Below are 14760 nucleotides of genomic sequence, written 5' to 3'. Positions count from 1 at the left end.
TGATCTTCAGTGGCATATACAATCCATAAATTCTAAGGACAAACACATATCATAAATATATGAATAAATGAATATCAAAGATCTTTTGTAAATAGATGAGCAGCAGGAACTAATGTTAGATAGAAGGAAATAAAAAGCTATTTCAGACTAAATGGATTATTGAGATACATCAAAGTGTAGGGAAATTAGAGAAAGAGAAAAAAGTTACTGAGCACTGCCAAAAATAAAGAATACTTGAAATGTTTTGGCAACAGAAGTCTTAACTAAAAGGTAATGAACATTTTAATTAGCTTGAGTCAATATTTTTTCATTGTTCTGTTAATCATAACACAGGAAATGTTTTATTATTTTAAACAATAATTGTCTACTCAATGTAAAAAGTACAAAAAGAAATCAAGTACTATTTCAGCAACCTTATTTGGATAATTATAATCATACATTTATTAAATAACCAATAGACACTCTGTTATGTTGTGGGATATTTGTACACTGTGTCAAAGTGTATTACAGTGATGGATACAATAAAAAGCTGGACAGCCAATAGATAGGATGAAGTTACAAGGGACTTCCAGTGATAGGATTCTGAAAAGTGTGGAGTCAGCAGTCAGAAGGAAAGGAAACAATAGGTGCAAGATGGAAGAGAGATACAGCCACCTGATAGAATATAGATTAATATAAATGGGTTGATATAAGTTATAAGAGCTAATTAGGAACAAACCTAAGCTATAGGCCTAAATTTTCATGATTACTCAGAAAACTTTGTTCCAATATTTAGGAGCAGGTTGGCAGGACAAAGAATAGAATCATTACAGTGTTAGACTGAATATTCCCCACCAAAAGATTTCCATGATACAATCCCAAGAATTTTTGAATAAAATTAAATGGGCCTTGTTAATATTAAGTAAATTATTTTTATAGCAGGAGATTATGGGTGATACCAGAGATCCCCATTACAATAAAAAAAAATCCTCTTTAACAGGAGGCAGGAAGATCAGGCCCAGAAAAAAAAGTTTATATGAATACTCTTAGGGTTAGGGTTTATATCAACTGTGCTAGGGTTTCTATTATTGTGACAAAACACCATGACCAAAGAGAAAGATGGGGAGAAAAGAGTTTATTTGACTTTCACTCTGCATTGCTGTTCATCACTGAAGGATATCATAATATAAACTCAAACAGGGCAGGGGGTCCAGGAGTCAGGAGCTGATGCTGAGGCCATGGAGGTGAGATACTTACTGGCTTGCCTCTCATGTCTTGCTCAGCCTTCCTTCTTATGGAACCCAGAACCACCTGCTCAGAAATGGCACCACCAACAATGGTCTGGGCCATTCTTCATTGGTCACTAAATAAGAAAATGTCTTAGAGCAGCTGGATATCATTGAGACATTTTCTCAACTTAGGCTTATGTCTCTAGCTTTTGTGAAGTTGACACACAAAACTAACCAGTACATCAAACAAAGCAGAGATTGGGGTAATGAGGTTTGAAGATGACATGCGTCAAAAAATGTAGGCAGTCTCTAGACAATGAAAACCATGAGGGAAAGAACTGTTTTCTGGAGATTTCAGAAAAGAACCTAATCTAGAAATGCCTAATTTTAACTATGTGAGTCCCATTTTAAACCATTGATCCATAGATCAACATGGAAAGACATTTATGTTATTTTAAATTGCTACTTATTAGGTCAGAGCCTTAAACTCAAGAATTCTAAGAAGCAATCTGCTGGCAATTTTTCCTCAATAGGCCAACAACGAAACAAACAAGTATGAAAAGCAGAAAAAGGAGATTTATTCAAAGTGGTTCATGGAAATGAAGAACAAAGAAGCCCAGGGAATTCCCCTCCTTAGGCATTCCTTTTAAGTGGTAGCAATGTAGTATGTGTTTAGGTAGAGAGACCAAAATCTGAATAACTAAGCAGTTTTGAGGTCCCAATAATCAGCATTGTCTTGGTTCCATTTTCTCCTGCATGGTCCTCTGACAAGACTAAACACTTTTCTAGAACATATCCTTTATCTCTGGCTGTTCCTAAGGTTTCAATCATATACCTACATGAAGTGTAAGGTAGAAGTCCCTGAAACAAAAAATAATGTTCTTGACTAAAAACCAGAAATTTTATGGTCTCATAGCTGGTTTCTTCTTTGCTGTAGGTTGGGCATAACAAATGTCTAAACCAAAATGACTTTGCTTTTGCACTGGTGAGAGTCCAGGGATGCCAAAAGAACTGTTTGGATTTATCAGATTGTGTCTCAACAAATCTTTCTTTCCCTAAATGAGCATGTCTCAAAGAAACTATACATGTTAACATGTCAGAATATGACATGACCTTGATTGATTAGTTTACCCTTCCTCCATACTCCCAGTAAAGCTTTATTAACATCAAGTCAGTGACCCTCAATATTTTACAATTTCTCAGAACCTATTTCTGGAGTACTTGATCTCTATTTTCTGTTTTTTTTTAATTATGTTTCAACAAACAATCTGTAATTAAGGCTATAATTAAATCTCAAATTGATCTTAGGTCATCCTTAAATTTAATTTTTAAGTACACACACACATACATACACACACACACACACACACACACACACACACACTCACACACTCACACAAATGCACAAGGAGGTCCCTAGCTTAGTATACATGTTATATAGCTGTAGCATCCAGCACCCTAAATCCTTAGCTAAAGCCTACCAAAGGCAGACATAAGAAACTAAAATAAAAACAAAACAAATGAATGAACATGTCAAATTCATATACTTTACTTTTCCTATATCATAAAATTATAATATCATCGGGTACGTTTTGATCTATTATTATAGTAACAAAATGTCAATAAAAGGTCAGGAGATATTGCTCAGGAGTTAAAACCACTTCCTCTTCTCACAGAGGACCAAAGTTTGGTTCACAAAACTCATGTCAGCTGGCTCACATCCTCCTATAACTTTAGCTTTAGGGAATCTGGTGCCCTTGTCCACTGTCCTTAGGCACATACACACATGTGGCATACTCACATAGACATGCTCCACATGAAGAATATTTAAAGAACATAAATTGAGTTAGATGTATAAAAATAAATAGTTAAATAAAATTATGAGAATTTAAGAGGGTAAGGATGTAGGGATAGATCCTGGAAAAGTTGGTAGTGTAAATATAAATAGAATACATTGTATGAAAATAAATTAATGACAATATTATTAAGAAGAAATGACAATATTATTAAGAAGAAAAATATCATTCTTAAATCTAGCCAAGTCAGCAAATTATAAATTGCAAATGTATAACTTGTAAATAAATTTTAAATTAAAGCAAAATTGTCCACTTCACATTGTCTTAACAGATTATCTTAAAGTTTGTGGAAGCTAAAATATATATAAATTTCCACATAATGACAATTTGCCGTGTTAAAATTAAGTTTCTTAAACTCTTTTCTAATAAACCCATATAAAATAATTTGATTTGTAATAGATATGGTTGTCTTCTAATGGATCTGTCCAATAGAACTTCTGAGGCTCAAGGAAATTCACATATCACAAAGTGAATAATAAGTAGAGGCTAGGATTCGATTAAGGAACATGATTCCCAGTTTTCTGAAGCATATAATTAAACACATGTTTACAGAATAATTCTTTTCTTCTGTTGCCTTGTTAATAAAGAAAAAGTAACACATGATTTGATTTAATTACACTTATTAAAAATAAACAACTGCAGAAGAAAATAAAAAAAAAAGAATCCTCACTCTTTTTGGTTTTGGTTTTGGTTTTTCAAGGCAGGGTTTCTTGTGTAACAGTAATGGCTGCATTGGTACTCACTTTGTATACCATATTGGTCTCAAACTCACAGAATTATTTCTGCCTCTGCCTCCCAAGTGTTAGAGTTAAAAGTATGTACTACCATCATCCAGCCTAAAATCCATGCTTTTTAAAATATTTTCATGTAATCAATATTTTTCCCTAAAAATGACTTCTATTGTGACCAAATAGCAATAAAAATGCCTATAGAGATTAAAATGTTTATAGAGATATGTGTTTTATGCATACAGAAACACTAAGAACATTATTCTCCAATCATCTCACAGAAGAGGGATAACAGCGCCTAAGTAGTGATATGTTGAACGCTCCCCTCATTGTACATGGTCATAAATAACTGCTTCACTTATTATAAATGGGAGACCCATTTGAGTTAATAAACTCTTTTCATAAAAATGCAAATTGAGTATTGTTCCTCAGGTTGACTGAAGTTTCTGTCCGGCTCAGTCACACAGCCTTTCAGTAACAAAGAAACACACAGAGGACTACATTTATTATAACCTGGTTTTCCTATTAGCTTAGGTGTTTTATTATCTTTTATATCTTACATTAGTCCTTAATTCTTGTCTATGTCAGCTATGTGGCTTATTACCTTTTATCAGTGAGGTATTATCATCTTCCTTTCTCTTTGTCTGGCTTCCTCAGTGATGACTGGAGACTGAATTTTCCTTTTCCCAGAATTCTCCTATTCTGGAAACCCTGCTTGTACTTCCTGTCTGGCTACTGGACAATCAGCATTTTATTAAACCAGGACAACTGACAGACCTTTACAGGGTACAAGACAATTGGGCCACATCACTTCTCCCACCCTTTAAAAAAACAAGAATTCTGAACCTAATCTCCTTTTCTTAGCTTTCTTCGGGACTATTATTTAAATAACTTGTAAACAACATTTTAAACAAAGAAAAACATTCAAACTCCATTATTTGAAAATGTGAGCATAGTTTTCCAAGTTACTTCCTGCTGATTGGGGGTACTGATAATCTTACAAGGGACCTAAAGAAAATTTTGAATTATGGTCAAGTCCTGAATGGAATATTCTGTGTGGCTTGATCATCTCAGCTAGCAGTTTTGAGGCTGCTTTGGATGTAGAACTCAGACATCTGGGCCATCTGCTCTTATCAGAGTTTTCCAAGGGGGTCTTCCTTGATCAAAACTAATTTTTCTTAGTCAGAATGAATCCATAACCTCTCATTTCTTGTGGAAACAGAAGCAAAACCTTTTTTCCAAAGTACCATAAATTTGACTTAAATTTTCAAGTCAAAGCATTTTCAAAATATAGATGTTGGATTAATTCAGGAGCATTTATAATGAAATGTCTTTTAGAAGCTTATGATCCTTCCTCAGCAGTCAAACAATTCAACGATATCACAATAACTACACCTTTATGTTACTTTATTTTAAACTCTATTCCTTTTATTTTTTTGCTTTTAATTTTTGGTTTTTTGAGACAGAGTTTCCTCTGTGTATCTTTGACTGTCCTGGAACTCACTCTATAGACCAGGCTGTTTTTGAACTCACAGAGATCCACCTGCCTCCGACTGCCAAGTGCTTGGATTAAAGTTTATGCCACTACATTCAACAACTCTCTCTCTCTCTCTCTCTCTCTCTCTCTCTCTCTCTCTTTAATGACTTCATCATTTTTTCTTTTCCCTCCCAAGTCTACATATATTTTGAAACATACTCTAAACCATTTAGAGGTTTTTCACTTTTTGTTGACAGGGGTTTCTGTCCCACCCATTCCCACAAGAAACACACATAGGTCTACATTAATCATAAACTGTTTGGCCTATTAGCTCAGGATTCTCTTGAACTCTTACATCTTAAATTAGGCAGTAATTCATGTCTGTGTTAGCCACATGGCTTAGTACCATTTATCAATGAGGCATCTTGCTTTCTCTCTGTCTGGCTTTCTCTGTGATGACTGCAGACTCTCTTTTCAAAAAAGGGGGGAGGAGTGCTGTGGGACAATGGTCCTGTACCCTGTAAAGGTTTGTCAGTTGTACTGTTTTAATAAAATGCTGATTGGCCAATAGCCAGGCAGGAAGTATAAGCAGGGTGACCAGAACATGAGAATTCTGGGAAGGGGAATAGCCAGTTTCCAGTCATCACAGAGGAAGCCAGACACAGAAGAATCAAGATGAGAATGCCTCAGTGATAAAAGGTGTTATGGCACATGTCTAATACAAACAAGAATTATAGGCTAATTTAAGATGTAAGAGTTAATAAGAAGCCTGAGATTATAGGCCAAACAGTTTATAATTAATGTAGACCTCTGGTGTTTCTTTGGGACTGAAAGGCTGTGGGACCTGGCCAGAGAGAAACCTCTGTCAACATCCTCATTCATACCTTAATCCATTTTAATGCTGAGCTAAGGCTTTTGTATTTCTGAAGAAAATAAAATCTTTAAATGGGTAGTAAAATAAGTCATTTATATATTTCTATATTGACAAAGCACAAAGAGTATGCCAAATGGAATGAAAAACCTCGATTTTGTCTGCTTTGCAGTATAAGCAATCTATCTACCTTTGAAGCACTGCTATAGTTTGAAGAAATTTGAATTAAAATTAAGAAAAAAATGTTTTCTTTGGTTCCTTGAACTGGGTCTTATTTATCAGCAAGTACCATCAGAGACCCCAAGAACTGTAAGACATTTGTTGAATTATAGTGGGAGTCATAACCAAGTAGGTGGCCACTGTTCTTCTAGAACACAGACCTAACAGGAACTTCTAAGATGCCAGGGGGAACAAGGCCTGTATGGATATCTTGGGTATTTTTTTGAGTTATTCTCTGGAACCTCTGTAAGGGTGCACAGACATTGACAAATGAAACCTGATCATTTTAGGAGAAATGAGAAATTTCTTTTTTGTCATCCTGACTAGTGCATCTCAGGACATGCGCTGCACCTGTCACCCAACCTCTGATACTACATTTGGGCTGATGTTCTTTGCTTCCAAAATAAGTACCTGGTAGTGTCTTGGACCTTTTTTGATGTTTAAAATATTTTAAGCTTTATTTGTTTTATGCATATGGGCATTTTGTTTGTGTATATGTTTGTGCATCACATGCATGCCTTGTGCTTGTGAAGATCAGAAGAGGGTATTGGTTCCACTGAAAATGGAGTTACCCATGATAATGAGTCATAATGTGGGCAGTGGGATCCAGACCAAGGTCCTCTAGAAGAGTCGTCACTGTTCTTAACTTCAGTATCATCTCTATATCCCTGATATTTATTGATTAATAATAGAAATATTAATGATGATGATAATAATAACTGTAATATAATGATGGTGTTTATGATGATAATGTGATGATGATGGTGATGATGAGACATATGGATATCTGAGCTAAGCTTAATAACACATATTTGATATACAAGCTTATGGGAGGTGGAAGCAGGAATATCAGGTGCTCAAACTCATTCTATATTAATTATTGCTCATTTGGTCAGTCTCATCATATTTAAGCATGAGAAATATAAATGGAGAATGTAGTGGAGATATAAAGAGGGAAAGGAAGGGAGATCTCATAGAATATAGGATGGTAAATAAAACATTAAAGTATTCAAATTTTGGTCTTTCAAAAGTTGTGATTTGAAGAACTTGAAGACTGTACATGCTTGGTATTTTGGAAAAAAAAAACTTTGTGAGAAAGGTTGCAAGATAGCAAAATGTAGTCTAATACATATATCTCCATTTCCTCTGGTAAGTTTAGTGCATCATGAGCAATTTTTTTTCTGAGATTTTTCTAATTATTTCTTTTTTTTGCCAATTTAAATATTTTTATTAGACATTCCATTTTCCACCTGTTTTATTATGACATTGCATTTTCCACTTAGGACACAGTGCTTATAAAGTGCAATGCTTACTTCACTGTCTGTGCACACGTTCTATGTTCAAGTATTGAGAATGCCCAGTAAATTTATTGTAGCAGTTTGAATTTGAAACTGCCCTGTAACTTGCTAAATTTGGGTCCTTCAAATGTTTCCTGTGGAACAATGCTACCCCTCTACTTGGATTGACTTAATCCACCTCTTCAATGGTGGGCCCTGAAGAAGCACCACCAGATGGAGGAGCTCCTCCACCAGGGAAGCCGCCAGGCATTCCTCCAGGCATCCCACCAGCAGTCTGGTACAGCTTGGTAATGATAGGGTTGCAGACTTTCTCCAGTTCCTTCTGCTGGTGTTCAAATTCTTCCTTCTCTGCAGTCTGGTTCTTATCCAGCCAACTGATGATCTCGTTGCACTTGTCTAGGATCTTCTGTTTGTCCTCATCATTGATCTTTCCTTGAAGTTTCTCATCTTCAACTGTTGCTTTCATGTTGAAAGCGTAAGACTCCAGGGAATTCTTGGAGGAAACCTTATCTCTCTGCTTTTCATCTTCAGCTTTGTATTTCTCAGCTTCCTGGACCATGCGCTCAATATCCTCCTTGCTCAAGCGTCCCTTGTCATTGGTGATGGTGATCTTGTTCTCCTTGCCTGTGCTCTTATCTACAGCAGAAACATTGAGGATGCCATTGGCATCGATGTCAAAAGTGACTTCAATCTGGGGAACACCACGGGGTGCTGGAGTGATGCCTGTAAGTTCAAACTTTCCAAGCAGGTTGTTATCCTTGGTCATGGCTCGTTCACCTTCATACACCTGAATGAGCACACCCGGCTGATTATCAGAGTAGGTGGTAAAAGTCTGAGTCTGCTTGGTAGGGATGGTGGTATTACGCTTGATGAGAACAGTCATGACTCCACCAGCAGTTTCAATACCAAGGGAAAGAGGAGTGACATCCAAGAGCAGCAAATCCTGAACATTCTCAGACTTGTCTCCAGATAGAATAGCTGCCTGGACAGCTGCACCATAAGCAACAGCTTCATCAGGGTTAATGCTCTTGTTCAGCTCTTTCCCATTGAAGAAGTCCTGCAGAAGCTTCTGAATCTTGGGGATTCTGGTAGAACCACCCACCAGGACAATATCATGGATCTGAGACTTGTCTAGTTTGGCATCTCGAAGAGCCTTTTCTACAGGGTCCAGAGTGCCCCGGAACAGGTCAGCATTTAATTCTTCAAATCGAGCACGGGTAATGGAGGTATAGAAGTCGATTCCCTCATAGAGAGAATCAATCTCAATACTGGCCTGGGTGCTGGAGGAGAGGGTGCGCTTTGCCCGTTCACAGGCAGTACGCAGACGCCTGACAGCTCTCTTGTTCTCACTGATGTCCTTCTTGTGCTTTCGTTTAAACTCAGCAATGAAATGGTTGACCATCCTGTTGTCAAAGTCTTCTCCACCCAAGTGGGTGTCTCCAGCTGTTGATTTGACTTCAAAAATTCCATCCTCAATTGTGAGGATGGACACATCAAAAGTACCACCTCCCAAGTCAAAGATCAGCACATTCCTTTCAGCTCCAACCTTCTTATCTAGCCCATAGGCAATAGCAGCAGCAGTCGGCTCATTGATAATTCGAAGGACATTGAGGCCAGCAATAGTTCCAGCATCTTTTGTTGCCTGCCGCTGGAAATCATTGAAGTAGGCTGGCACTGTGACCACAGCATTGGTAACCGTCTTCCCCAGATAAGCTTCTGCAATCTCCTTCATCTTAGTCAGAACCATAGAAGACACCTCCTGTGGGTAGAAGCTTTTTGTCTCTCCTTTGTACTCTACTTGGACCTTGGGCCTGCCTGCATCGTTCACCACCATGAAGGGCCAGTGCTTCATGTCAGACAGTACAAGAGCATCATCAAACCTACGTCCGATCAGATGTTTGGCATCAAAAACTGTGTTGGTGGGGTTCATCGCAACCTGATTCTTCGCAGCATCGCCAATCAATCGTTCAGTGTCAGTAAAAGCCACATAGCTTGGTGTAGTTCGGTTACCCTGGTCATTGGCAATAATCTCCACCTTCCCGTGCTGGAAGACGCCCACACACGAGTAGGTGGTGCCAAGATCAATACCGACTGCAGGTCCCTTAGACATGGTTGCTCGCGTGTAGGCCCGGCTGTGCTGGCGAGGACACCGCACCGATTTCCCCCAAAGCTGGCGCCGCGTTCAATGAGTAATTATTTCTTTTTTGAGATCATACTATAATTTTTCTTTTTCTTGTGTCCCTCTAATACCTCCCATACTCCTTGCTCTCTTTCTAACTCACTCATGGTTATTTCATACATGTATGTGTATGCATATGTATATAATACTTATAACACATACATATATTATTAAATATAAACTGTTCAGTCTATATCATATTATTTGTATTTTGTTTTGATGGCTGTCCTTTGATATTGAATAACCAAGTGGTATGGTTTTTCCTTAGAAAGATTTTTTTTTCTCCTTCTCTCAGCATTCCATTGTTGCTTGAAGTACTTTGTGTACAGTTGAAGCCTCATGGCTTCTCTAATTTCTGTTAACATATTTTTTGCTGTCATCGATGTTCCTGTCTAGTTCAGGGATCCATGTTGTTGAGGCTTCATGGATATAGCTTCCCTGCAATTTTATGGATACAAAGTTTCACAACATACTCCCTGTTCCTCTTGTAACCAGAATCTTACAATCTTTCTTTCTTTCCTTTTTTTATCCCTTCCTTTTTGAATGATCCTTACATATTTACTACAAGAGTTGTACTGTAGATGTATCTAATGTGACTGGGCTCATGAGTTTTATAAAATCAGTGGGTAAATACAATTTGTATTTTACGAATACAAATACAAGTTTTACAAATACAAATACAATTTTACAAATACAAATACAAATTGTATTCTAACAATACAATTTGTTAGAATAAAAATAAAATGGTGAAAACTATGACGGGCATGAATATTTACCCTGTGTGGGAAGATTTCTACCAATAAAAATGATCTTTGTATATTACATAAAAATTTGATCAGAATGAATTGGTTTAGAGGTCTTTAATATTCAAAGAATACAATAGAAAAAATACAAGTGTGAACATTGTAGAACAGTATCTGCTTGAGTGCTAAGAAATTAATATGTCTAGATTAGAGGAAGCATTGTTATGACCATCTTTTTAAGGGCAGAGAGGTGAATATGATAGGATAAGAAAGTTTTCAGCATCAAGTTGTAGATTTTCTACAGGTTATTATTAACAAACACTTAAATGGGTTATTACTTGACAAATTGTTAAACCAGAATGAGGAAATAGTTTGGTACAATCTGAGGTTCACAGAAGATTGATTTAATCCAGTAGGGGAAATGTATTATCACGACATGCAGATTATGTAAGGATTTTCTATGAGACCTCAAAGAAATAGGTATTCAAGTAATAAAAAAAGGTGACTTCTCTTAGTTTCAGAGGGAGAGATGCAATTTATAAAACTGAAACCAAGACCAAAACAACTGGACTATGAATCTAGGAGCGGGGAATAAACAATGCCATTAAAAAGAATGAAGAAATTAAGTGAGCTTCTCTCCTGTTGAGATGTACAGATACATGTTCTATTTACAAAGGATAACAAAAAGTAATGGGATTATTTGAGCCATGGGACACAAAAAAACTAAGAGAGTAGAAAATTAGAAATAGAAAGGGAGATCTGAGGATGGTAGTGTGGAGAAGGCTGCTGATAAAATAGACTCAATCAAGTTTTCCCAATTAATTAATTTATATTTGTGTAAAACAAATATGAAGTTGTTTTTTCATGTTGTGCATATATAATTTGATCCAATGTTATTATGCTAATTTACAAAGGAAAGAAGTAACGTTCCAAAACATAAGGAAAGGAGTTTTCTTAATGTTATGATGTTGCAGAAGTTAGTGTCCATAAATCTCTCAGGCTGCAGATCTAACCACTCAGAAGTTAAACTGAGATTTGACTAGAAATTCCTTACTCAGTATTTAAAATTAGAATGATATCAATAAAAATAAACTGCTTTGCTCACAATTATTTTAAAACTTTAAATAACTTTGACTATGTTTTGTCATACATTGCTCACTCAACTATGCAGAAATTGCTAAAGATTGAAATTACTTTCCATTACAAAATAAATTCATCTTTTGACCTATACAATTGACTTTTGTGTACACAGCAGGATTTCCATATTGTTAGCATATGGATCTTTTAATCAACATCTCCACCATGCTGGAATACAACTTGTGTGAGAGGTGTTGGTTTCCTCGGGTAAAATAGTCACAGTGGGAGTTTTATTTTGCTTAGAATTTTTATTCACAGCACTGGCCTTATTCTCTTCATTAATTAGCAGCATTTAACATTCTACAAACATCTGTGGCAATACTAGCTGTATTTGAAGTCACTCTGTTTGGAACATAGAAAAGCATTCTCTACTTTGAAGTGGGTCATAACAGCTCTTTCAAGGCACTAAAAAAACATGAGTTTTTATATAAATAAATAAATATTAATGAATAAAACTTTTATAAGATTATTATCATTTTAGTAACATATTTTTGAAACATCTCAAGTTGCATCTTGAAAGCTATCTTCTGCACTTAGATTTGAAAATATGATAATCATAAACATGTCTTAAAGAATTTGATATTTCCATGACATCATTTTCAAAGCTAGTTGAAAATTTTCTATCTTCTTAATTTATGTGATCTTAAATGAAATGAAAAATAAAATGTCACCTGCATCCACATAGTCATTATATCATTCTTTTTTCTAAAATATTGTTTAACTCTTACTTTAACTAAACAGTAGGTTTTGAGCTATATTTGTCAAAAATCCTTGCTTGATTCGTGTATATGACTGTACAAAATGGAAGATATAGATAGTATTGTTACTAGAATGGCCTCTGAAAGCCCTTTGTAATGTGTTTAGTTGATTAACCAAAACCAGACAATCTACAAGAAATCTACTTGAAATCAATGACATAAGATTCTTAAAATGTATTTGGCCTATAGTTACACTGAGTTAAGATTATATAGTCTAGTTTCATTCTTTTTCTGGACATGTTTTAAATAGAATATCAAGAAGTAATGGCATGAGGAACAACATTGCTCATACCATGGTGGCCAGGAGATAGAAAAACTGACATTTTTCTACAGAATTCCCAGTGACCCACTAGATTCCACCTCCCAATAATGAATTTATGTTTTGAATTTTTTTTATGTTTGTTTGTTTTTTCGAGTTTTTGAGACAGAGTTTCTCTGTGGCTTTGGGGCCTGTCCTGTATCTAGCTCTTTTAGACCAGGCTGGCCTCAAACTCACAGAGATACGCCTGCCTCTGCCTCCAGAGTGCTGGGATTAAAGGTGTGCATCACTACCACCCGGCTTTTTTTTTTTTTGGTATTGTGAATTCTTGAGGTGATAATCAAGTAATTAGGACAGAAACAGCAGGATTCAACTACTTTCCCAAACCTAGCAACACAACATCTAATATATGAGGCTACTAAGGAATCCTAGATTAAATCATCATAACTAATATGTGTCATAATCCATATTATAACCACATAACGGAACATAACTAAAATATTTTCTATTGAGATTTTTTCTTAGCATTATAAAAATATTTAGTTACTTACTTTAGGATTGGCGAATGCAAAAGCAAATATAAGACAGTGCAAACAAATTGTTATTAATATTCATGAGACCATATAAATAAATTAGATTAAGTATTAACCACATATTGTTGTAATAGGAGCGGCGGGCTACATTTCTGGCACCCGGCCGCCCACACAGCTAGCTTTATACCTGAAATAATTACAGAGAAACTGTATTCTTTTAAACACTGCCTGGCCCATTATTTCCAGCCTCTTATTGGCTAATTCTCACATCTTGCTTTAACCCATTTCTAATAATGTGGGTAGCCCAAAGAGGAGTAGCTTATCAGGAAAGATCTTAACCTGCATCTGTCTGGAGTGGGAGAATCATGGCGACAGCCTGAATCCGTTTCTTTCTCCCAGCATTCTGTTCTGTTTACCTAATTTTCTGTCCTATCAAAGGCCAAGCAGTTTCTTTATTATTTAAACAATGAAAGCAACAGATAGATAGAAGTCACAACTCTATCAACATGTTTTAGAGGAATTGGAATTTATCCAGTTTTTCAACAGTTTTAATCATTTATTTGAATTGAAATAACATTTTTTCACTTATTTTATGTAAGAACAACTGCTTTTGTAATATGATGAACTCATACTACACCCTTTAATGAAATACATATAACTATCTATAACTTAATATTTTTTTATTTGTTAAAAAATATTGTGCTATAATACAAACAAATACATATTTTTGCTTTTCTTATTCTCAGGATTTTTAGAACACACAGTAAAGGCCTAAAATTATATTAGTGCTTCACAACTAATATTTACTGACCTAAGTGCATTTGTTTAAGAAATATTGTATACACAATTTTGACATTACAAATACATTTATTGTATTAAATAGTTCATTGCTCAATTCATTGCATAAACTAAAATTTGTCATTCCCTTTAATAACATTTTCCCTGAATATTCAAAACCTGTTATGAGAAAAAGAACACTGAAAAGGCTAAGAATAAAATAGAATGGGATAATAAGAGATTTACCTAAAAAGTCAGTTTTTCACATGCTGCCATTTGCTCATTTAATAAAAACAAAAAATCAGGTTCAGTGTGTTCAGATTGATATTGAGGTCTTTAATCCATTTGAACTTGGGTTTTGTGCATCGTAATAGATATGGACCTATTTTCATTCTTCTACAGGTTGACATCCAGTTGTGCCAGTACAATCTGTTAAAGATGATTTATTTCTTTGATTGTATACTTTTAGCTCCTTTATTGAAAATCAGGTGATCATAGGATTGAGGATTAAAATCCGGGTCTTCTATTCGATTCCACTAGTCGGCTTCTCTGTTTTTATGCCAATACCAAGCTGCTTTTAATACTGTAGCTCTGTAATAGAGATTGAAGTCAGGGATGGTAATGCCTCCAGAAGTTCTTTTATTGTATAAGATTGTTTTGGCTATCCTGTTTTTCTTGTTTTTCCATATAAATTTGATTATTGTCCTCTCAAGATCT

At 35.5% G+C, this 14760-nt stretch overlaps 1 protein-coding gene across 1 annotated transcript; it reads right to left on the bottom strand.

The window, feature by feature from the left end:
- Positions 1-7608: 7608 nt before the first annotated feature.
- LOC121437229 (heat shock cognate 71 kDa protein-like) lies at positions 7609-9841 on the bottom strand. Its single transcript, XM_041637094.1, has one exon. The coding sequence runs from the start codon at positions 9765-9767 to the stop codon at positions 7827-7829; it is 1941 nt and encodes a 646-aa protein (XP_041493028.1). The 5' UTR covers positions 9768-9841; the 3' UTR covers positions 7609-7826.
- Positions 9842-14760: the final 4919 nt, after the last annotated feature.

This window comes from Microtus oregoni, unplaced genomic scaffold (genome assembly GCF_018167655.1).
Source record: "Microtus oregoni isolate MIOR12 unplaced genomic scaffold, Mior012 000050F_ref0000143, whole genome shotgun sequence".
In the NCBI taxonomy this organism is placed as follows: Eukaryota; Metazoa; Chordata; class Mammalia; order Rodentia; family Cricetidae; genus Microtus; species Microtus oregoni.
Note: the sequence above shows the minus strand (reverse complement) of the source record. Positions and strands in the feature narration are given on the sequence as shown.

Bases quoted from the DNA above. Each gene is read 5' to 3' on its own strand.
- LOC121437229 (XM_041637094.1), bottom strand. From the start codon at position 9,767: ATGTCTAAGGGACCTGCAGTCGGTATTGATCTTGGCACCACCTACTCG.